The following is a 24,692-nucleotide window of genomic DNA, read 5'->3' as shown; positions in this document are numbered from 1 at the left end:
TAGGAATGCTCATTCCCAGGTAAGGCCAGGATTTCATTGATAGGACTCTCCATGTGCTGTTAGTGGATTAGGCCCTGTTGACAGTAGCCCAAAGCCTCTGGACCGCCTGTCTTACTGGTCTGTTATGGTTCAGGAAACGGTTCCCTCTTGTTGCTTCTTCCCATAGCTAGAGTTACGCTATTACCATCATTGATCTTAAGAGAACTATATATCAATATTTGGTGAATCATTTCAAGTCACTTAGTCATTGTTATTTTTATCACAGGCTCAGTCACACATCTGGTAATGCAAGAAACAATCATTTTGTAAAATAGGCAGGATATAAACAATATAGCTAGTGACATTAATAAGGTTATATGTAAGTATTTAAGCTAAGAACTTCCATTAGCTGTGGCCCCGTATCTCCCCAGGTCATGTGATCTGGTCTGTTCTGTACCCGTCGCTATCTTTAAGGGAAATGGTACATTGGCATTGTACATAAAATTCACCAAAGATGTATGCACATCCAAGGTGAGTGGTGGGTCATCGTGATCCCTTACAGGATTGAGAAAGGAATGTTATCTTCAAAGGGGTTACATGGCTGGCGCTAGAAAAAGAACAATTCATGTTGATGGTTGAGCAGGTATTTCTGCCATTAGGGAGTTCAGGTTAATGCATAAATGCAGATGCACAATGCACACGAGAGGGGAGGCAGGAGGCCCAAACGGGCAGAGTAAAAACAGTTTGTTTAAATTTTTCTTGTCTTGCCTTAAAATATGAATTTTATTTCATCAAATCCTAGCTCACAGCAGATAGGGAAGACTTACAACTGTCACATGATCTCTAAAAGAAAAGTTAGCGGCAGAACCATTTATAGAAACCAGGTGTTCTGTCTTTCGGCCTCCCCCAGGGATATTAATCTTCACCATCTTGTGTATTGAGCAAAGGCTTCAAAGTTGCGGCACCGGCAGGGCTGGACGCTCAGTAGGATTGGCCTTGCACGATCGTGCGTGGCTCAGCTGGGGTGCAAAATCCAAGCAGGTCCTTTTCCCGCGGGGCCTGGAGGTGTGGCCTCACTTTCCCACGCAGGCACCCTCAGGTCTCCGGCGCCTCACCTGCCGGCTGCTTGCTGACGGAAAGATCCCTCAGCCTCGCCCTCTGGCTCTGACACCCAATGGGCGGCCGCGGGCCTCAGGTGGGCGGGGCACGCCCTGGGAGCCGTTCTGGTTGGCCCGCGGCCCGGCGAGGCGCGTGACGTTTCCGTCGCGCCGTGCTGGCGTGAAGTGGTAGCGTCCGCTCCGAGAACCTGAAGGAGACTTGGAGGCACCTGGGCCGCGCTGCTTGGGCCGTTGGGAGTCGCCGCTGCCGCCACTGCCCGCACTCCATGAGGAAGATGCTCGCCGCCGTCTCCCGCGTGTTGTTGGGCGTCGCCCAGAAGCCGGTGAGGTGGCGTGAGCGACCCGGGGTGGGGCGCGAGTGGGCCCGAGGCCGGAGGACGCCAGAGGGCAGGACGAGCGGGCTGAGTGGGCCGGGCGGGCCGGGCCTTGTGGAGCCGCGGGCCTTTGTCCTGCGTCCACGTCGTGCGCTCCGCTCCTGGCCGCGAGGGGAGCGGTGGCTCGGCCCTCGGGCGCCGACTGAGGGAGGGGGAGCTTTACAAGGTCCGTGTGGAGGTCGGGCGCGGCTCCCGGTGCCGGCCTGGTCGGTGCGCTCTGGAAGGGCCCGTTCGTTTACCTCAGAGAAGGGGGCTTTGGGATTCCTCGAGTCTCGAGTTGACCGCCTCTTCCCAGCCCACTCATTTTAAATCTTCCTCTTGGCCGGGAACCCGGAGACAGAGTGGCTCCATTCACACTTCAGTTTCACCAGTTACTAGCTCTGTGACCTTGAGTAAGAGGTTTTTGTTTTTTCTTCAAAATCCCCGTGCTCAGTTTGCTCATCTCTAACATGGAGATGAGAGTACTTACCCGTGGGGTTGTTTTTTTTTTTTTTTTTAAATGAGGATGAGGGACGGTGAGGCTTAAACGAGTGACAAATATGTAAACCTTTCCCGGTAGCGCGTGGTACATAGTAGGTGCTACCTGTGTTAAACATTGTTATTATCATTTAGGATCTCTGTTGCCTTATTGATTCTCTGTATGGAAGTTCTGTCCATTGATGTGAGTGGGGTGTTAAAGGCTCCTACCAGTACTGTATTCCGGTCAATTTCTCCTTTTATGTCTGTTAGTATTTGTTTTATGTATTTGGGTGCTCCTATATTAGGTTCATATATGTTGACGGGTGTAAAATCATTATATAGTGTTCTTTATCTTTCTTTATGCTATTTGTTTTAAAGTCTATTTTGTCTGATATGAGTATTGCAATCCCCGCTTTCTTGTCATTTCTGTTTGCATTCCCTCACTTTCAATCTTTGTGTGTCCTTTGCCCTAAAGTGGGTGTCTTGTAGGCAGCATATTTTAGGCTCTTGGTTTTTTTTTAATCCAGTCTGCCACTCTGTGTCTTTTGATTGGAGCATTACTGACATTTAAGATAATTATTGATACGTATGTATTCATTGCCATTTTAAACCTTGTTTTCCAGTTTATTCTATGTTTCCTCTTTGTTCCTTTCTTTTTGTGGTTTGAGGATTTCCTTTTATTTTATGCTTGTGTTTTCTTTCTGGTTTTTGTGAATCTATTGTATGTTTTTGACTTGCAGTTGCCCTGTTTTTCAAATATGTGAACCCCTTCCTGTATCTGTTTGCTTTAGACTGGTAGTCATATAGGCTCAAATGCATTCTAAAAAAACAAATGTACATTTTGTCACTCTCCTTCCCCACATCTTATGATTTTGATGTCTTTTTTTTTTTTTTTTTTTTTGCGGTACGCGGGCCTCTCACTGCTGTGGCCTCTCCCGTTGCGGAGCACAGGCTCCGGACGCGCAGGCTCAGCGGCCATGGCTCACGGGCCCAGCCGCTCCGCGGCATGTGGGATCTTCCCGGACCGGGGCACGAACCCGCGTTCCCTGCATCGGCAGGCGGACTCTCAACCACTGCGCCACCAGGGAAGCCCTTGATGTCGTTTTGATTACATCTTCATGTTTATCCTTCTGCTGTTCCTTGTGTTTATCATCACTTTCACAAATAGGTTTTTTTGTTTTTGTTTTGATCTGTATAGTGGCTAATTTAAGTGATTTACTTTCCAGTTGTGACTTCCTCCTTCCTATATCTTCTTTTCTATATAGAGAAGAACTTGGAGTATTTCTTTTAGGGTAGGTTTAGTATTGCTGAATTCTTTTAGTTTTTGCGTGTCTGAGAAATTCTTTATTTCTTCTCCTATTCTAAATGATCATCTTGCTGGGTAGCGTATTCTAGGTTGCAGATGTTTCCCTTTCAAGGCTTGAATATATTTTGCCACTCCCTTCTGGCCTGCAGCATTTCTGTAGAGAAATCAGCCGATAGCCTTATGGGGATTCCCTTGTAACTAACACGTTGTTTTTCACTTGCTGCCTTTAAAATCCTCTCTTTAACTTTTGCCATTTTATTATAATGAAATGTCTTGGTGTAGGTCTGTTTGGTTCATCTTGTTGGGACCCTCTGTGCTTCCTGTATCTGGATATCTGCTTCCTTCTTTAGGCTTGGGAAGTTTTCAGTCATAATTTCTTCAAGTACATTTTCAGTCCCCTTTTCTCTTTCTTCTCCTTCTGGAATCCCTATTATGTGTAGATTGGCACACTTTATATTATCCCATAGGTCTCTTATATTGCTTTCATTTTTTTTCACTTGCCTTTCTGTCTGCTGTTTTGATTGGGTAATTTCCACTATTCTACTTTCGAGGTCACTTATTCTTTCTTCTGCATTATTCATTCTGCTATTCATTGCCTTTAGCTCAGCTTTCGTCTCAGCAAATGAAGTTTCTAATTTTTCTTGGCTCCTCTTTCTAGTTTCTAGTTTCTTTTTACAGTACTCTGCATTTCTGTCGATAGCCTTTCTTAAGTCCTTCAGTATTTTCATTATCTCCTTTTTGAACTTGGTATCTACTAGACTGAAACCCTAGTTTCATTGTTTGTTCCTTCAGGGGAATTTTCTTGGTCTTTTAACTGAGAGTAGTTCCTCTGCTTCTTCATTTTGCTTATATTTTTTTTACTCTCTGAATTTAGGAGAAACAGTTATCTACTGTAGTCTTGGAGGGCTACTTAAATGCAGGTGCCTCCCTGCGTAGTTTGTGTGGGTTGAATATTTTTTTGGCATGAGGGCTGTTTTTGGTTTGGATTCTTGCCGTCTCTTTCCTCTGCGTGTGCTGGTCGTTATCCCCTTGATAGGGGATGTGCAGGTGCGTGGCCCGCGTGTGCTCCCGGGGAGGGTGGGGGCAGTGGTGGGTGCCCAGTCACGGGACCCTTGGCAGCTGCAGTGGTCTGCATCCGCCTCTGGAGTCGGAGATGGCAGTGGCGGCTCGAGTCCGCCCCCCGGAGCTCGTGTAGGTGGTGCCCTGCTGCCTGAGAGTGCGCGCACGGAGAAAGAAGCTCCTATGGCGGTCCCACCTCTCTCTTCGTGCACCCCCCAACAATGGCCCCTTGCCTTTCTGAAGGGCCCAAGCTTCTTCCCGTATTCCCTCAGTTATAGTGCACCACACTCCAGCCCCCGCAGGCTGTCGTCTCCACGTAGCCAACTCCAGTCCTCTCCCTGGGTCTGACCTCCGAAGCCCAAACCTCAGCACCCAGCCCTTGCCCAGCCCAGTGGAGGAGCTTCTCAAGCTGGGGAGTACAAGGTCGTGGTACCAACCGTCTGTGTAGGTCTCTCTCTGCTTTGCTTTCCGCAGACCAGTTGCTGCACGCTCCTCCGAGGTTCCGAAGCTCCACCTCTGTCCTGGGTGATATCTCTACCAGTGAGGGGACTTCTCAGGGTGTGGAAACGTTTTCTTTTTCACAGCTCCCTCCCAGGGGCGCAGGTCCCGTACTGATTGCCTTCTCTCTTTTTTTTTCTTTTGTCCTGCCCAGTTATGTGGAGATTTTCTTGCCCTCTTGGGTGTCTGAGGTCTTCTGGCAGAGCTCAGTAGATGTTCTGTGAGAACCCTTCCACACGTAGATGTATTTTTGGTGTATTGATACTTGTGGGAGAAGGTGAGCTCCACGTCCTACTCCTCCACCATCTTGATCCAAATCTCCCTCACACTTCTTTTTTTTTGTTTTGTTTTGTTTTATTTTTATTTATTTTATTATTACTTTTGGCTGCGTTGGGTCTTCGTTGCTGCGCGTGGGCTTTCTCCAGTTGCAGCGAGCGGGGGCTACTCTTCGTTGTGGTGCGCGGGCTTCTCACTGCGGTGGCTTCTCTTGTTGCGGAGCACGGGCTCTAGGCGCACGGGCTTCAGTAGTTGTGGCACACGGGCTCAGTAGTTGTGGCGCATGGGCTTAGTTTCTCGTGGCATGTGGGATCTTCCCGGGCCAGGGCTCGAACCCGTGTCCCCTGCACTGGCAGGCAGATTCCTAACCACTGTACCACCGGGGAAGCCCCGAAGCTCAGGTTCTTGATGTCTCATCGCAGAAAGAATTCAGTGAGAGACAAAGTGATAGGTAAGAAGTGGATTTATTTAGAGAGAAACAGACTCCACAGAGTGTGGGCCATCTCAGAAGGTGAGAAAGGCCCCCCCCCAACTTCTGATACGACTTTTAGCTTAACTTTCGCTTAATGTGGCTCCTTTCACCCATTGTATCAGTGAATCTTACTGTTTTTGAGATTCATAGTAATGAAATGGGAGAAAGTATCTAAGTAGCTTTCTGACAGTCAAAATCTTTGACCTTACCTTCTTGCTCTTTATTATGTAGAACTGTCATTGTTTCTTGTTAGGAATTTAGGATGGAGAAAGAGAATTTTTCCTTTTCTTGGTTACTGTTGCTTGACTGGTTTGGTCGTTAGTTTTCAGTCTCCAAAATGCAGTTTCTGTAGTTGTATCTGGAGATTTATTTTTCAAGACAAGATATATATATTTCTAGCCCCCCAAAACCATTTAACTGTCAAAAATAACATATCCATTTCATGATTGCCGAACATAACGTTTTGTTTGTCACCTCATACTTCTCAACTTTCCTTCTTCCCAAATTTCTCAATTTTTTTCACTTATTCTTAGATGTATTGGACTCTCTCAATCTCTAACTTAACTGAAGCATTTGTCTCTAGCAGTTCAACTTTTTTTCTCCAGCAATGTCATGGTTTTTGTTGGCTTTATTGGATAATGGTATATTGATGGGTGAAGAGATCACTAGATAATAGCTTTCTGCCTGTTGGCTTGTACACTTAGCAGATCAACCTTACCCCTTCTCACCAAGATCAAGACCATTGCTACAGGTTGGATGGTAAGGTAACACACTGTATGAACATATCAAAAGTACTTTTTGTGGGGTCTGAAGAATGCTCTTCAAGTCTGCATGAGAAGAAGTCATATTGGTTTACGTATGCGTGACGTGGCAGAATGTGGCTAAAGTAGTACAGTCCTCCTAACTGATTAAATGTTTGTGGTCTAACCTGGACCTTAGCCATCACACAGAGTACTATTGCTGTGAGCAGAGTGAAAAGGAAACATTTCTGGCAGCTCTTTACCCGCGCCCCTTCCCCCCACCAAACAGTGACAGCCACCTGAACATGAACAAGGGAGCACTGGGGATTTCCATGGCGGTTCAATGGTTAAGATTCTGCGCTTCCAATGCAGGGGGCGCAGGTTTGATCCCTGGTTGGGGAACTAAGATCCCACATGCTGTGCGGCGTGGCCAAAAAAAAAAAAAGGGAGCACTGGGATTCTTCGGCGGCCGTGCGGGTTTGAGGAGGCAGCTCGTGGGGGTGAGGTGCTTAAGGTGAGGTGACACAGACCTTGGAGCCAGATTTGCTGGGTTTGTACCCCAGCCCCAACAGTTAAGTGCTCTATGGTATGGGCAACTCAGGTAGCATGAATCTCATCAGCACCGAGAGAAAAGCTTCACTGAAAACTCATTGCAGGTCCCACCCCCTCAACTCAGATGGCAACAGTGCAGTCAGAGGCCTGCCCCTCTAAGCCTCAGAATAGGAATTCTGTAGCAATAGGAATTGAGGTTAAAACACAGATGCCACCAATCTGCATACCAAATGGCATGAGTCAATGACACCAGCTCCGAGATCTGTTTTGAGCCCAAGCAATGGTCCAAGTTGCACATAGGTCACCTTGCTTGATCTAACAACAGATCAACCTCAGAGGCATTTTTGTCAGAATTTCACCCACTGAAAAAACAGCTGGCTAATCTGGTTTTTTCCCAGTAATAAATGAGAAGCTTTTATTTTATTTTTTAAAAATTTTGAATTTTATTAATTTTTTTATACAGCAGGTTCTTAATTAGTCATCAGTTTTATACACATCAGTGTATACCTGTGAATCCCAATCACCCAATTCATCACACCACCATCCCCACCCCACCGCGGCTTTCCCCCCTTGGTGTCCATACGTTTGTTCTCTACATCTGTGTCTCAACTTCTGCCCTGCAAACCGGTTCATCTGTACCATTTTTCTAGGTTCCACATACATGTGTTAATGTACAATACTTGTTTTTCTCTTTCTGACTTACTTCACTCTGTATGACAGTCTCTAGATCCATCCACGTCTCAACAAATGACCCAATTTCATTCCTTTTTATGGCTGAGTAATACTCCGTTGTATATATATATCACAACTTCTTTATCCATTTGTCTGTTGATGGGCATTTAGGTTGCTTCCATGACCTGGCTATTGTAAATAGTGCTGCAATGAACACTGGGGTGCACGTGTGTTTCAGAATTATGGTTTCCTCTGGGTATACGCCCAGTACTGGGATTGCTGGATCATATGGTAATTCTATTTTGAGTTTTTTTTTTTTTGCGGTACGCGGGCCTCTCACTGTTGTGGCCTCTCCCGTTGCGGAGCACAGGCTCCGGACGCGCAGGCTCAGTGGCCATGGCTCACGGGCCCAGCCGCTCCGTGGCATGTGGGATCTTCCCAGACCAGGGCACGAACCTGCGTCCCCTGCATCGGCAGGCAGACTCTCAACCACTGCACCACCAGGGAAGCCCTATTTTTAGTTTTTTAAGGATCCTGCATACTTTTCTCCATAGTGGCTGTATCAATTTACATTCCCACCAACAGTGCAAGAGAGTTCCCTTTTCTCCACACCCTCTCCAGCATTTGTTGTTTGTAGATTTTCTGATGATGCCCATTCTAACTGGTGTGAGGTGATACCTCATTGTAGTTCTGATTTGCCTTTCTCTAATAATTAGTGAGGTTGAGCAGCTTTTCATGTGCTTCTTGGCCATGTGTATGTCTTCTTTGGAGAAATGTCTATTTAGGTTTTCTGTCCATTTTTGGGTTGGGTTGTTTGTTTCTTTAATATTGAGCTGCATGAGCTTTTTATATATTTTGGAGATCAATCCTTTGTTGATTCATTTGCAAATATTTTCTCCCATTCTGCGGGTTGTCTTTTCATCTTGTTTGTGGTTTCTTTTGCTGTGCAAAAGCTTTGAGGTTTCATTAGGTCCCATTTGTTTATTTTTGTTTTTATTTCCATTACTCTAGGAGGTGGATCAAAAACGATCTTGCTGTGATTTATGTCAGAGAGTGTTCTTCCTATGTTTTCCTCTAAGAGTTTTATAGTGTCCAGTCTTACATTTAGGTCTCTGATCCATTTTGAGTTTTTTTTTTGTGTATGGTGTTAGGGAGTGTTCTGATTTCATTCTTTTACATGTAGCAGTCCAGTTTTCCCAGCACCACTTATCGAAGAGACTATCTTTTCTCCATTGTATATCCTTGCCTCCTTTGTTGTAGATTAATTGACCATAGGTGTGTGGGTTTATCTCTGGGCTTTCTATCTTGTTCCATTGATCTCTGTTTCTGTTTTTGTGCCAGTACCATATTGTCTTGATTACTGTAGCTTTGTAGTATAGTCTGAAGTCAGGGAGTCTGATTCCGCCAGCTCCGTTTTTTTCCCTCAAGACTGCTTTGGCTACTTGGGGTCTTTAGTGTCTCCATACAAATTTTAAGATTTTTTGTTCTAGCTCTGTAAAAAATGCCATTGGTAATTTGATAGGGATTGCATTGAATCTGTAGATTGCTTTGGGTAGTATAGTCATTTTCACAATATTGATTCTTCCAATCCAAGAACATGGTATATCTCTCCATCTGTTGGTGTCATTTTTAATTTCTTTCATCAGTGTCTTATAATTTTCTGCATACAGGTCTTTTGTCTGCCTAGGTAGGTTTATTCTTAGGTATTTTCGTCCTTTTGTTGCAATGGTAAATGGGAGTGTTTCCTTAATTTCTCTTTCATATTTTTCATCATTAGTGTATAGGAATGCAAGAGATTGCTGTGCATTAATTTTGTATCCTGCTACTTTACCAGATTCATTGATTAGCTCTAGTAGTTTTCTGGTAGCATCTTTAGGATTCTCTATGTATAGTATCATGTCATCTGCAGACAGTGACAGTTTTACTTCTTCTTTTCCAATTTGTATTTGTTTTCTTTCTTTTTCTTTTCTGATTGCTGTGGCTAGGACTTCCAAAACTATGTGAATAATGGTGGTGAGAGTGGACATCCTTGTCTTGTTCCTGATCTTAGAGGAAATGCTTTCAGTTTTTCACCACTGAGAATGATGTTTGCTGTAGGTTTGTCATATATGGCCTTTATTATGTTGAGGTAGGTTCCCTCTATGCCTACTTTCTGGAGAGTTTTTTGTTTTTTTTTTTTTTGTTGCTGTGTATGATCCTTTTAATGTGTTGTTGGATCCTATTTGCTAGTATTTTATTGAGTATCTTTGCATCTATATTCATCAGTGATATTGGTCAGTAATTTTCTTTTTTTGTAGTATCCCTGTCTGGTTTTGGTATCAGGGTGATGGTGGCCTCATAGAATGAGTTTGGGAGTGTTCCTTCCTCGGCAATGCTTTCGAAGAGTTTGAGAAGGATGGGTGTTAGCTCTTCTCTGAATGTTTGATAGAATTCACCTGTAAAGCCATCTGGTCCTGGACTTTTGTTTGTTGGAAGATTTTTAATCACAGTTTCAATTTCATTACTTGTGATTGGTCTGTTCATATTTTCTATTCCTTCCTGGTTCAGTCTTGGAAGGTTATACCTTTCTAAGAATTTGTCCATTTCTTCCAGGTTGTCCATTTTATTGGCATAGAGTTGCTTGTAGTAGTCTCTTAGGATGCTTTGTATTTCTGCAGTGTCTGTTGTAACTTCTCGTTTTTCATTTCTAATTTTATTGATTTGAGTCCTCTCCCTCTCTTTCTTGATGAGTCTGGCTAATGGTTTATGAATTTTGTGTATCTTCTCAAAGAACCAGCTTTTAGTTTTATTGATCTTTGCAATTGTTTTCTTTGTTTCTATTTTATTTATTTCTGCTCTGATCTTTATGATTTCTTTCCTTCTGCTAACTTTGGGTTTTGTTTGTTCCTCTTTCTCTAGTTCCTATAGGTGTACGGTTAGATTGTTTATTTGAGATTTTTTCTTGTTTCTTGAGGTAGGCTTGTATAGCTATAAACTTCCCTTTTAGAAATGCTTTTGCTGCATCCCATAGGTTTTGGATCACCGTGTTTTTCATTGTCATTTGTCTCTAGGTATTTTTTGATTTCCTGTTTGATTTCTTCAGTGATCTCTTGGTTTTTTAGTAACGTCTTGTTTAGCCTCCATGTGTTTGTGTTTCTTACGTTTTTTTCCCTGGAATTCATTTCTAGTCTCATAGTGTTGTGGTCAGAAAAGATGCTTGATATGATTTCAGTTTTCTTAAATCTGCTGAGGCTGGACTTGTGACCCAAGATGTGATCTGTCCTGGAGAATGTTCCTTGCGCACTTGAGAAGAAAGTGTAATCTGCTATTTTTGGATGGAATGTCCTATAAATATCAATTAAATCTATCTGGTGTATTGCGTCATTTAAAGCTTCTGTTTCCTTATTTATTTTCATTTTGGATGATCTGTCCATTGGTGTGAGGTGTTAAAGTCCCCCACTGTTGTGTTCCTGTCGATTTCCTCTTTTATAGCTGTTAGCAGTTGCCTTATGTATTGAGGTGCTCCTATGTTGGGTGCATGTATATTTATAATTGTTATATATTTTTCTTGGATTGATCCCTTGATCATTATGTAGTGTCCTTCCTTGTCTCTTGTAATATTATTTTAAAGTCTATTTTGTCTGATATGAGAATTGCTACTCCAGCTTTCTTTTGGTTTCCATTTGCATGGAATATCTTTTTCCATCCTGTCACTTTCAGTCTGTATGTGTCCCTAGGTGTGAAGTGAGTCTCTTGTAGCCAGCACATATATGGGTCTTGTTTTTGTATCCATTCAGCAAGCCTGTGTCTCTTGGTGGGAGCATTTAATCCATTCATGTTTAAGGTAATTATGGATATGTATGTGCCTATGACCATTTTCTTAATTGTTTTGGGTTTGTTTTTGTAGGTCCTTTTCTTCCCGTGTGTTTCCCACTTAGAGAAGTTCCTTTAGCATGTGTTGTAGAGCTTGTTTGGTGGTGCTGAATTCTCTTAGCTTTTGCTTGTCTGTAAAGCTTTTGATTTCTCCACCGAATCTGAATGAGATCCTTGCCGGGTAGAGTAATCTTGGTTGTAGGTTCTTCCCTTTCATCACATTAAATACGTCATTGCACTCCTTCTGGCTTGTAGAGCTTCTGCTGAGAAATCAGCTGTTAACCTTATGGGAGTTCCCTTGTATGTTATTTGTTGTTTTTCCCTTGCTGCTTTCAGTAATTTTTCTTTGTCTTTAATTTTTGCCAATTTGATTACTATGTGTCTCGGCGTGTTTCTCCTTGGGTTTATCCTGTATGGGACTGTCTGCGATTCCTGGACTTGGGTGGCTATTTCCTTTCCCATGTTAGGGAAGTTTTCAACTATAATCTCTTCAAATATTTTCTCTGGTTCTTTCTCTCTCTTCTCCTTCTGGGACCCTTATAATGTGAATGTTGTCATGTTTCATGTTGTCCCAGAGGTCTCTTAGGCTGTCTTCATTTCTTTTCGTTCTTTTTTCTTTAGTCTGTTCCGCAGCCGTGAATTCCACCATTCTGTCTTCCAGGTCACTTATCCGTTCTTCTGCCTCAGTTATTCTGCTATTGATTCTTTCTAGTGTTGTCTTCATTTCAGTTATTGTATTGTTTATCTCTGTTTGTTTGTTCTGTAATACTTCTAGGTCTTTGTTAAACACTTCTTGCATCTTCTCTATGTTCGCCTGCATTCTTTTCCCGAGGTCCTGGATCATCTTCACTATCATTATTCTGAATTCTTTTTCTGGAAGGTTGCCTATCTCCACTTCATGTAGTTGTTTTTCTGGGGTTTTATGTTGTTTCTTCATCTGGCATATAGCCCTCTGCCTTTTCATCTTGTCTTTCTTTCTGTGGATGTGGTTTTTGTTCCACAGGCTGCAGGATTGTAGTTGTTCTTGCTTCTGCTGTCTGACCTCTCGAGAAGCATTTATTATTTCAAAACAAAAAAAGGAAGGGAGTTGTAGAGAACATCTTCCTTCTGGTGCTCTTCGAATCATAAAACATCCCTCAAATCTTTTGTTTTTTTTAAGTCAGGGAATGCTAAGTATCTTTTCTTTTGTCTTGTACATTTCTCACTAAGGTGTCTATCTCATGCTTTGTGTAGTTTAAAATATTTTTCTTATAGTACCGTTTCATAGAGAAGTGATTTGCCTGAAATAGGAGTTGAATCATAGTTTTATTTGAAGAACTATTCTGAAAGTAAAGCATTAGCTTGCTCAACGTATGTGGTTATGACTAAGAATAGCATAAACATACCCCACAGATTATCTGGTCTCTTCGATTTGGCCATTAACTTCATTACATTTTCACTGTAATTTCTTTGAAAACAAAGTGACTATATAGACGGGTTTCTGCAGTTTGCCTTTCGATGGGGGTACCATCATGTTTCTTTGGCCAAAGCATGGATTCCTTTTGGAGGACAAGATCCCAACACAGTGAACAGAATGGAAGATAAGCCCATGAATGTGTTAGGGCTCTTAGAGTTCTAGGACTGCATCCTGATAACTGATTAATAAGAATAATAACTCAAAAATAACCGACAATAAAAAGCACTGATATACTTGTATATTTTGATCTTTCAAGGCAAGCAGAGTGCTGGTGGCATCCCGTAATTTTGCAAATGATGCTACATTTGAAATTAAGGTAAGAGGTGTTTTGCTTCGTGTTAAATTTTTTTCCACAGGTACACTTTGATATATAGTTTTACCTCTGCAGTACAGCATTTTGATATTCATGTTTTTCACCATTTTATTCCAAATGTTCTAGAATCGAAGATTCAGAGAAGTTAGCAAAAATTAGAATTTACTCCTTTTATGTAGCAGGTTTTTGGTAGTTTGGAGCAGGAGAGCAAGCTAAAAAGATTGAAGACCTACTCTAAGACTTGAAATGTGGTTTGGTAACATGTTTGAATAAGAAGATTCTTAGAATGCTTGTTTGAAAGTTCGTCTTTCAACCTGTAACTCAGTTGACTTCTAGGGGTTTTCAGTGAAAGTCGTCTTAGAAAGACTTCCTTTCTCCAAAACCCCATCTCATTGCACAGTCAGTTTTATGAAGGAATCAGAAGCAATATGCAGCATTTCTGATGTGCTCGCCTGCTGGTTTTCAAGTTCGGTATTTGCTGGTTTTCGATTTAAATATTTCGAGTTAGATCTTAGAGTGGGTTGGCAGTGTTTACATTGTAGTGACTGAGAGATAACTGTCTGATTCCATTTCAGAAATGTGATCTTCACCGGCTGGAAGAGGGCCCTCCTGTCACTACGGTGCTCACCAGGGAGGATGGGCTCAAATACTACAGGATGATGCAGACTGTTCGTCGAATGGAGTTAAAAGCAGATCAGCTATATAAACAGAAAATTATTCGTGGTTTCTGTCACTTGTGTGATGGTCAGGTGGGTGGTAGTTTTGTAGTAAAACTGTGTTACTTAGGAATTGAAGTATGGTGTGTGTTTATCGGCTTTTACCCTGCTTTATCTGTCTGAAGGATTTGAGGCTGGTATTTTAGAATAAACATGAGAATGCTGAGACCTGCTAGGAAGCTTATGCTAAAGAATTGACTCATGTATCATATTGCTGACTTCCTGTGCCTTTATAGCATTATGATCACCTGTACTGAGTATACTTTTGGGGGACGGGTTTTTGTTTTGTTTTTTGTTTTGTAGGTTTAGGCCAAGGTTTGTGAAATCAAATGCCTACCAGGGACCAGTTAGGTAGAATACATGAGTGAAGGCTGCCAGCTGTATGAAGTATCGAGAAAGGTGACAGGGACTAGTGGTGAAGTGGAACAGACGGGGCCCACCCGCAGGGGTAGTCATAACTGGCTGGTAGTCCAGCCAGTTGGTGCCATGTGGAAATACGGGGCTAATGCTTCCTGTTGCTGATGTCTTCGAGAGAAGACAGACGTCTCTATTTTCATGTGAAATTCCCCAATATTTTAATGTTCACATTTGATTCAGAATTTTTTCACATCACCATACAGGCTTAAAAGAAACGTATCTGTGCATTGCCAGTTTATGGCTCTGGCTTGGGCCTTACCCTCTACTCTGTTTCTGGTGTAAAGTAGAGGTACTTGCTGTTATTAATGAAGAGTTCTACTGGGCCAAATATTTCATAATAGTGTAGGAAACCTTTTAACTAGAAATGGTGTACTGTACTGACTCATTGCCACTTCTTCCTTGAATGCAGGAAGCTTGTTGTGTGGGCCTGGAGGCCGGCATAAACCCCACAGACCATCTGATCACAGCATATCGGGCTCACGGCTTTACGTTTACTCGTGGGCTTTCTGTCCGAGCAATTCTCGCAGAGCTTACAGGTTTGCTATTAATTTACAAAAAGGGGAAATTAAGTTTTCAGATCTCCTATTAAGATGCTAACCGTTTGTAAGTTAACATTGAAACCTTTTTGAGGGTTAAAAAAAAAAAGCTGAAACCAAAAAAACCTCTCCCTTTTGGTGCTCTGGTACCTCTATTGTGCTTTTGAGTAAACTGACCATTTTTTGAGGTTGTCTGGCCTCTCAGGTAAAGGTCAGCTCTATAAAATCAGAATAGTGTTTATCACTCAAGCATGCCAATAGAAATCTAGCAAAGAAAGTAAATTGAGTATAAGTATTTCATTGGGTAGAAATTCATTGGGTAGAATCTTCTCAACAGTCCCTTTGTCCCCCTTGACTCTTATGCGAGTGTAGGAGAAATCAGATGTTTGTCACTGGCCAAAAAAAAAAAAAAAAAAAAAGTCTAGGGTACCACACTAACATCTGAAGAAAACTCAGTGATTAGAGAGCTGAAAAAGTTGGAAAGGTCAAGGACATGGGACTGGCCTGACCTTCATTATAAAAGGGCCAGGAGACAAGGAGGACTTGTCTAGGTATTTGCATAGAGGGACAGGTGCTTATGTAGTTGAATCGGTTTCTGAGTTCTAATGGTTGAGCCTCTACGTAAATACTCTGGGTGTGTTTTTGTTTGTTTTATATATTTGGTTTTTGATGTGTCATGTTTGTGTGGTGCCACTTCTAGGACGAAGAGGAGGTTGTGCTAAAGGAAAAGGAGGATCGATGCATATGTACGCCAAGAACTTCTACGGGGGCAATGGCATCGTGGGAGCTCAGGTAGTTGAGGACTAGCATTGTATAATTTTCTGGATTTGGCCCTGGCCCACATCTGTGCAATATTCTGTACCCCAGACAACTTCCCTCTGAAGTACTTCAGTACTTGGGGGGCACGGTGTGCTTTAAATGACCTCTTGCGTCATACCCTATCATTTAATAAATAGATTTGTACAGTGATTTAAAATGTTTCCTTTTAGGTACTTGTTATGTTTTATAAGTAAGCAAGAGCCTCTAGCAGTAGAACTATACCTTTGCCGTTTAATTGATATTTAATTGCTTTGTCACATCCTCTTGGCCACACCTCTCTCCCTGCTGTAGACAGTGCTGGCACTGGTACCAGACCAGGAGAAGCAGGTGGTCAGGATCTTAAGGGCCTAGTTTGAATCTAAAGCCAGCTTCTGTGGTTATGCCGTCCTCCTTGTTCTCATCAGTTAGTAAATAATGGACAAGGAACAGCAGAAGATCGTATCTAGATTGTTCGGTTTACTTTCTAATATATTAAGGTTCTAGCATCTGGGCTTTTTGGTTTGTTTTTGGTGTTTTTTTTAATCCTTGGTTTCTTTTTCTTTTTTTGGCTTTTCAGGATTAGCAGTTGAATCTCTGAATGCATAAATGTTATTGCTAAATGGTTGACATAGAATACGATAGTAGTTATTCGTGTTACTTTGCTAGTTTGTTTATAATATTGGGGGTAGGGTAAGCAGAGACAGGGTTGGGGTAGGGACAGTGTCATTTCTATCTCACATTCTGGTCAGGAGTTAACATTCAGAGCATTAACTTCTTCCCTCACGGATTTCTGTGGTTCCTTTCTTGGTTGTCCTTAATATTAGGTGCCCCTGGGAGCTGGGATTGCTCTGGCCTGTAAGTATAACGGAAAAGATGAAATCTGTTTGACTTTGTATGGTGATGGCGCTGCTAATCAGGTGAGTATGTGTCTCTTAACATTGCAATAATGATTACAGTGTTATGTCCAAAGTGTTGAATATTCATAGTTCAGTTTGTGGTGAAGTAGTATATTGCTTACTAGTTGAAATGGCCATTTATCTGGCAAGCTAAAATTTGGTTTTGTGGCCACATTAGAGATTTACATCCTGGCATTGTTTCACAAGCGCTTTATATAGGTGTACTCCTAAGAGTACGCTCACCTTTGCTCTACCTCAGTGCTCCACAGACTCTGTGGGGAAGGACTGATCTACATTTTAATCCTTGGCAAACCAGTTCTTAAACCAGTACCGTAATGTACAGACTCATTCCCCTGAATGCCAAGGCGCTGTCAGACTCCTCTCGCTCTTCTGTCGTGGTCTGAGTAATCACCGGTCCGTGGCTGACACCCTGCCAGGCCCTGCTCTGGATGCCGATTCTCAGACACCGGTTCACTCTGGTCATCCAGAGGGTCTCATAGAATTTATAATGAAGCACACAACTAGGCAGCCGTAGTACATTCTTACATGTCCATCTTTTCCCGTTGTATTCTCTGCTGCTGCCTTGGCCCTACAGAAGCAAGTAGTAGTACTTGGTTTGTCACTTCCTTAGCAGCAAAAGAGGTGACGGTTTGCTGCGCTGTGCCCCGCTCCCCCCCAAGCGCACACACTCCTTTGCTTCAGAAGCTTAGTTGTGGGTGAGGCGTTTCATCCTATGGAAGCTTTCTCTGCTGGGTAGAGCAGCAGCTGTTGTGGATGATGAAGTCTAGAGAAAAACAGCAAAATGAAACCACTTGAACTTTTATACATACTTCCAGGGTCAGATATTCGAAGCTTACAATATGGCGGCTTTGTGGAAATTGCCTTGTATTTTCATCTGTGAGAATAACCGCTATGGGATGGGAACATCTGTGGAGAGAGCAGCAGCCAGCACTGATTACTACAAGAGAGGCGACTTCATTCCTGGGCTGAGGGTAAGGACACCTGTTGTAGAGCTGGAGCTACACCCTCAGGGCCTGCGGGGCCCAGGCACTCTGTCAAGTGCCCTTGAAGATCTCAGAGAGATCAAAGAGTTCTGTTTTCTTAGTGGATGAACAGGTCATGTAAGATGAAAATGGTTTTAGGCAGTTGGATTTATGCTCTGCCCCTTTCCTTTTTATTTTTAAAATTTTATTGACGTATAGTTGATTTACAATGTTGTGTTTATTTAATCTTTCCCATTTATTAATAGGTAGATGGAATGGATATCCTGTGTGTCCGGGAGGCCACAAGGTTTGCAGCTGCCTATTGTAGAGCTGGAAAGGTAAGATTTTTCTTGTAGGCCTCTAGGCTAGAGATTTCTAATGACATTTATCTGTCTTAAAGTTAAAAGAATGCCCCCTGTGTCTATTGTAGCAATGTAGGAGTAGCTGCTAATTGAGGTGTAAAAGATAGAAGCTGGGTCCAGTTAAGCGAATCGGGTCCCTTCATATAAATAACGTGGTCTTGATAGCTCACGTCTTGGGAAACATTCCATGTTTGCCCCATTTGGGGTAAATCTTTCCTTGCAGTGCTCCCTCAGCATTCTGCCTCTGTCTTCATTGTGACAATCTGTTTTGCCTTTTGGTTTGGTTAATTATGTGCTTCTAACTCTTCCACCCCCCTGCCCCCCGCCATCAATCATAAGCCCCTTGAGTGAACAGACTGGGGACTCCTGCAGTGCCCTGCACAGAACTTTGCTTATGTAAAATAGGCATCCAGTATAAGTTTGTCTTTTGTAAATCAAATAATACGTTTAAATTATGTAGTCTTAGTCTTGCTGTTTCAGTCCTAAGAACCTTGACCCTTCCAGTTATAGCAGTGGAGGGAGAAGGGAACAGTGAGATTGGCCTAAAAAGAGGCTTACATGCCATCTGAGCTGGTGGAAAGATGTTCTTCTCCCTAAATCAGTGTTTCACAGCCCAGAAAGCAGGCCCCTGAGGTTTACCCTTCAGTGACTTCCCTCACGTACGTGTTTGGGCAGTAGTGCAAATAAGATTGGGCTGGCAGTGATGAAAATGGAAGAGAGGGTGAAGAGGGGAGGGAGCTGTAGAACGGTTGAACCAAACAAGAAAAAAATGAGATGACTGAGATGGCAGGTTGGTGGCAGTGGGCTCACTGGTCTGTATCAGGACTCTGAGACTAGGGGTCCACGCCCTGGGTGGTGGGTATCATCATCCCCCCCCTCCCAGTTCCTGAAAGAATATGTGGCATCCAACAGTATGTGGAAACAGGATCAGTAGTTTGTAGTGTGTTGACTTTCTCAGCCTGACCAAAGCCTGATCTTGGAATTAGGGGAGGGTCTGGAAAAACCCCTTTATCACCATCCCCTTAGCCTAACCAGCCGTGCTTCCAAATGGCTACGGGATGATTAACAATCAATAGGTGACAGTTATTGAGAGATGATAGGTCAGGCAATGTGCTAAGCACTTAGGTATTACCTTTTTTAATCGGCGCACCTCTGAGCTGGGTTAATTACTGTTTTGTAGATGAAGAAACTGAGGTATGTAGCTACTATACAGTACAGCCAGAACTGGAACCCAAGCACTTGGATTCCATCTCCCGCCCTCTTTTAACTACTACACCAAACTGCCCAAGGATCCTAGATCCACCCCATCCCCTCTGTTCAAAGTTGTTTTCTAAAAGGGGGCTGGTGTAGCATGAGCAAGCTACCTCGTGGTAGCCGGGCTCTCCCAGTCGCAGGATCAGCACCTGCCAACTTTCTGTTACACAGTAGCTAGATCTCTGTGAAGCAGGATTGGTTGCTGTCCCCTACGAAACACTGCATGAAGTGGGTGTGACGTAGAAAGTCACCTATCCAGCCTCTCTTCATGTGTGCTGGGAAGTGGAGAAGGACGAGAGGACTAGAGGTTTGCTTTTCATCTTACGTTGTTAAGGTTTATGTTAGTGTTTTTCTCTAGCCTTGATCAGAATGCTTATAGATGATTTCCCCTGTGACTGGGGGGGAGGGGGGTGGGCAGAAAGACTAGCATATTAACCGTGAAGATAAATGCCATCCCCGCTTTCTGATAGGCTTTTCTTAATTAAATCTATGCTGTGCTTAAAGAATTATATATCAAATGCAATTCTGGTGAAATAGAACCCATTGACATTACATAAAGAATTGTCTGCCTTTTTGATTCAAAATATGCTGCGGGGGGGGTGGCTTTTATTAGTAAGTTCCTGTTAAAAATAAGGAGGATGGGGCTTCCCTGGTGGCACAGTGGTTGAGAGTCCACCTGCCGGTGCAGGGGACGCAGGTTCGTGCCCCGGTCCGGGAGGATCCCACATGCCGCGGAGCAGCTGGGCCTGTGAGCCATGGCCGCTGAGCCTGTGCTCTGCAACGGGATGAGGCCACAGCAGTGAGAGGCCCGAGTACCGCAAAAAAAAAAAAAAAAAAAATGAGAATGAAACGTGCAATAAATAGGTAATAGAAATGAGAATCAACTAAGAAGAAATTCTTAACTCAGATCTGATGAAGGTATTTGATCCTGAAAGGACGTACATTTGAGGCTGTGGCCATTGTTTCACCTTACCTCCACTGGGTTCTGTTCTAGGGGCCCATACTGATGGAGCTGCAGACTTACCGTTACCATGGGCACAGCATGAGTGATCCTGGAGTCAGGTATGGTCATGGGAAAACTGAGTGTGGTGTCCGAAGTGGATGGGCTTTGAATGGTGCTACTTAGATGAAAAAGCAAAGCATTTCAGTGTGTGTTTGCTTTTGAAGCCAGACACCAGTTGGCTTCATGCATTGATTTAGTAGTTAGTCTGAGCCTGAAAGGCGTGCCTTCCAATAAATTGGTTCCAATATAGAAAGCATTCTGAAAATTCCTCTAGTGTGTACATGCTAGTTAGCATGAGCACCAATAAGAAAACAATTGCAGAGAGGAATTGTTGCATAAAACAGGACTGATGGTAGAGTAGGATACTTGGGGGCATTTACCTTTTGTAGGCATTACCCCAGATTCTCATGGCGTATTCCTCTTCTGGCTGGAATGGAGCAAGACCAAGTAGCACGTGGGATATTCCATATGTTGAAATAAATCAGTCAAAAAAAAAGGAGTTTTGTCACCTGGCAACTCTGGCATGTAATGCTGCAGTCCAGGAGTGTGGCATAATTAAGAGTAGATTTAGTCAAAGTAAGCCGTAATAAGTCTTTGAGTATAGAATGAAGGCCTAAGGGAAAATGTTATGAAGAGCAGCTTACATGGAAGAAAGCACTTGGTGTAATTCTGTTCTTAAAAAAATGGTAGAGCCTTTCTTTGCTTTTAGTGTTATTTCAAGTGCTGTAGGACAAGGGTCAGTTGTACAGTCAAGAATCGGAAAACCTCCTCTCCAAGTTCTTGCCAGCCACACTGCTCTGTGGTCTTAAGGGAGGAAAGGCAAGGCACATTTTTTTTTGTGCTTAGCCTTCTGCTGCCTCAAAGGTTATAGCTATCACCACAGAAAACCATCTCCCCTGCCTCCACCACTACCTTCACGCCCGACGTCTAGATCAAGTAGCAAATAGAAACTTGGCGCCTGTTGTCAGAATGCCAGAGAAGCCAGGTGAATTGCCATTGTAGAGTTTTCTATAAAGACAGAGCAGCTCTTCCTTACAGAATATTAGGATGAGTTCTTGTATTTTGAAAGTATATAATTCTGCCCTTCTTACGGTGACGTGAGTACTGATGTGCTCCTTCGTCTCAAAAACAGACTGCTGTGTTTCCCAGACTGTCTCTGCTGTGCCGGCACTGTTCTTATCTACTTGTAACTCTGTTTCCCTCCCTCTAGTTACCGTACACGAGAAGAAATTCAGGAAGTTAGAAGTAAGAGTGACCCTATCATGCTTCTCAAGGATAGGATGGTGAACAGCAATCTGGCCAGTGTTGAAGAACTAAAGGTACAGGGACTCTTGATGGTTTAAAAGTAAGTCTGCCTTTGAAGGTTGGCTCTCCTTTTTGAGCAGTTTTTCTCTACACAAGAAGCTGCCACTCGGTAAACTAGGTAAGTAAGTATTCGGTTGGCCAAAAATTTTCCGAGCCATGTTGTGGGAAAACCCCGATGTAGAACTTTTTGGCCAACGCAATATTTTTCACAGGACATTAACCTCCTCCACCATCCGTTCTGCTTTCCTAAAAATATACTGTAGATTTTTAATTCATAAATGTTCCCTCGCCAGGGTATATGTCTTAATGTTGGTATCTGTCCTCCAGAATCCCCCTTCGTGGATCGTTGTGTCATGGTTAAACTAACATTTTCAATAATAATAGGTATACTGCCAGTAGTAGTAGAGAGTTAACAACTAGCAAGAGGTTCCCAGTAGAACAAGTTGGTACCTAAGCTGCTGTCTATTCAAAACATCTCTTGAACTGTAATCTGATTGATTTTTAGGAAATTGATGTTGACGTGAGAAAAGAAATTGAGGATGCTGCCCAGTTTGCTACAGCTGACCCTGAACCACCTTTGGAAGAACTCGGCTATCACATCTACTGCAGCGATCCGCCTTTTGAAGTCCGGGGTGCAAACCAGTGGATCAAGTTTAAGTCCATCAGTTAATGCAAGATGGTACACCTTCAGTTGGGTATTCAGCAGCAACTGTAAGGAATGCTTTGGGTTCTCAACTTTGTTAAGGAGGAAAAAACCCATAGAAAGAAAGTGTAGATTTAGATAGATAGATAGATAGTGTAATTGCATGTGGTTTGTACAGTGTTGCATTAAAAGATACGTCTTTTAATGTTATATCTTAAGGATAGTATGGATCTTATTATAAAGGTTATTTTAGTTATATAGGTCTAAAATAGGTAATAAGAGTTTGCTTAACCCTCCTTCAAATTACTTCCTTAAAATAGTTCTATTTGGTTTAGTTGTATACTCGTTTAACAAATACTTTTTTAGTTACTAAAAGGAGAAACAATTCCTTATATGCCTGTCCAACTCTGCCACCTTTTTGTGGGGCGATCATTGTCCTGTCCCTCCCAGTGCCCAGCAGCTTACCTGGTGTACCCTAACGTGCACACACGCCCCCATTTGTGTGCATGTCGGTGCTGAAGCCTGTTCACACTGAACCATCATTTCTCCTTAATAAAACACAGTATTTATTATAACCAGGCAGGGGTGGAAGGACAATTCGATTTTTAAATAAGACTACTTCATTTTAAAGGCCAAATAAGTTAGTTTTCTCCATTTATACATTAAGTATAAATATGAAGCTATTTTCTTAATAGTTTTCTATTTACAGTCATATCAAACATTAAATACAAGGCATATTCTTACCAATTTTAAGTGCAATTCCAGTTAATAGTAATGTATGGAATGTGTGATCTGAAACAGTGATTCCCAGCCTTTTTGTTATTTTAAACACCTGTTGTTTCACCTTTCCAGCAGATATTTTTCCATTGAAGTAAATTAAAATTCATTTTTAAGGATTCCCTAATACTCTGGGATGTCAAGACCAGGTTTTACAATCACTGTTTTCACAATACATACAAGTTCTACTCACCTTGAAAACATGTTGATAAATAAAAGGTAAAAATTTTTTCCATCATTCTTTAAAACTTCAAGTTCTTAAATTGTTCATTGAACAAGCGGTGTTTTCCTTGCGTAAGTGCAGCAGAATTCGTGTGTATGTTGTCCGCTCTTTGCTCCCTGTGTCCCCTGGCTTAGCTGATTGATTAAGCCTCATCTTGGGTTGCCGGGGCCCCCTGAGCCTGTCTTCTGTACTGGGAGACTGCAGTCCAGAGCCTGCAGAGGAGACCACCACTACGAAACAAACAGGAGTCTTCTTTAGAGAGTCGTAAGAGAAGACAACTTCAAAGCAACACAGCAGAATACTTCTTTAGGAGCCCTTATGGCAAAAGCTATAGTATATCCTTCCAGACTTGTCTAGATTTGTTGTCTAGTCTTAAAAATGCAGTCCCTAACTTGAAAACTTACTTAACTAAAACAGGAATATGTTCTCTTCACATATGGAGGTGACACTTGTGCCTTAGCAGGAGTGGGACATGGCCCGAGAGGTACTGTACAGGAGTGCTGCTGCATCTGTGCAGAGCAGACTATTTAAGATGACGTGGGGATGAGAAGGCAGGGTGCAAGTTAAAGAAAGGCGGCTTTGGGTGTAGTAGCCCACTAGCATCTCATGTCTCGCTTCACTCCACTCCCAGCCAGGCCTGTCTCTTGACTTTTTCTACTGGGCCTTTAGCTTCTGCCCCCTCTCAGCTTTTCCCCAACTTTAACCTTGAAAAACTCCAGAGTTTGGAGTGAGGTTGGTAGTTTTTTTCCTGACTGAGCCATAGAAAAGGGAGTTAACGTTAATGAAGGGGGGAAAGTTACATTACCAGCACTTTGTTTTCTACTGCTTTACTTAAAAGCCTAATTACAGGGGCTTCCCTGGTGGCACAGTGGTTGAGAGTCCGCCTGCTGATGCGGGGGACAGGGGTTCGTGCCCCGCTCCGGGAAGATCCCACATGCCGCGGAGCGGCTGGGCCCGTGAGCCATGGCCGCTGAGCCTGCGCGTCCGGAGCCTGTGCTCCGCAACGGGAGAGGCCACAGCAGTGAGAGGCCAGCGTACCGCAAAAAAAAGCCTAATTACACCAAAAACGTCATTTTCTGTTCCACGAAGTGTTTTGAGGCTATTCTTACCGTAGTGTAAGGTACCTTAGGTCTTCCTTAGTGATATAATTAAGAATATCAGAAAGTGTATAACCTTCTTCAAGAATCTGAAACAAAGATCAAATACATTAAGAGCTAAGCAGCTCTGTAATGATAGCACAGGAATGGTTTGTTGGTTGTAAGTTTACCTTTTCAATTGTTTTCGTATCCGCTCCTTGCAGTTGCAACCAGTCGACAAGCTCTTCTTCTGTTCTCTGCCCATAAGACCGAGGAGGGGAGGCTGAGTTCTCTGTAATCTCTGTAAGGATTAGAAAGTTATGTTGTATATTGATGTGTAACAGCAAAATTCTTCAAGTAACAAGTTGGATCAAATAAACTATTATTCCAGAATGTGATGTGAAAAGGAAATGGATTAAACCTGGCTCAGCTGCTCTGCTACACACTGTGCAACAGTCCATAGTCCTTGGAGTCACTTTCTAGAGATTAAAAATGTTCCTTACCTGTGATACTTCAAACTAATTATCTCCTACTTTAAATGTGTATTCCCATCTTTAAAATGCCTTTTCTAAGAAAT

The 24,692-nt window shown here is 42.8% G+C and overlaps 2 protein-coding genes across 2 annotated transcripts in view; one reads left to right on the top strand and one right to left on the bottom strand.

Annotated features, from left to right (window-relative positions):
• Nucleotides 1-1,243: 1,243 nt before the first annotated feature.
• On the top strand, nt 1,244-24,508 carry LOC132418742 (pyruvate dehydrogenase E1 component subunit alpha, somatic form, mitochondrial). The gene is made up of 11 exons (XM_060002726.1): nt 1,244-1,420; nt 13,070-13,129; nt 13,702-13,875; nt 14,669-14,795; nt 15,496-15,587; nt 16,418-16,510; nt 17,326-17,481; nt 17,739-17,810; nt 20,083-20,150; nt 21,302-21,410; nt 21,902-24,508. The coding sequence occupies exons 1-11, from the start codon at nt 1,364-1,366 to the stop codon at nt 22,064-22,066; spliced, it is 1,173 nt and encodes a 390-aa protein (XP_059858709.1). The 5' UTR covers nt 1,244-1,363; the 3' UTR covers nt 22,067-24,508.
• MAP3K15 (mitogen-activated protein kinase kinase kinase 15) overlaps nt 23,157-24,692 on the bottom strand; it is a 148,107-nt gene continuing 146,571 nt past the window's right edge. The window contains 3 exon segments of the mRNA XM_060002728.1: nt 23,157-23,269; nt 24,149-24,225; nt 24,307-24,416. Of these exon segments, the coding sequence (XP_059858711.1) occupies nt 23,182-23,269; nt 24,149-24,225; nt 24,307-24,416 (275 nt within the window). The 3' untranslated portion in view covers nt 23,157-23,181.

This window comes from Delphinus delphis, chromosome X (genome assembly GCF_949987515.2).
Source record: "Delphinus delphis chromosome X, mDelDel1.2, whole genome shotgun sequence".
NCBI classification, from domain to species: Eukaryota; Metazoa; Chordata; class Mammalia; order Artiodactyla; family Delphinidae; genus Delphinus; species Delphinus delphis.
Note: the sequence above shows the minus strand (reverse complement) of the source record. Positions and strands in the feature narration are given on the sequence as shown.

What these genes read in the sequence shown, in the direction of transcription:
- LOC132418742 (XM_060002726.1), top strand. Translation starts at nt 1,364, where the DNA reads ATGAGGAAGATGCTCGCCGCCGTCTCCCGCGTGTTGTTGGGCGTCGCC. An exon ending in GTCACTTGTGTGATGGTCAG is followed by an intron (nt 13,876 to 14,668) that starts GTGGGTGGTAGT and finishes CCTTGAATGCAG; the next exon opens with GAAGCTTGTTGTGTGGGCCT. An exon ending in ACTTCATTCCTGGGCTGAGG is followed by an intron (nt 17,482 to 17,738) that starts GTAAGGACACCT and finishes ATTTATTAATAG; the next exon opens with GTAGATGGAATGGATATCCT.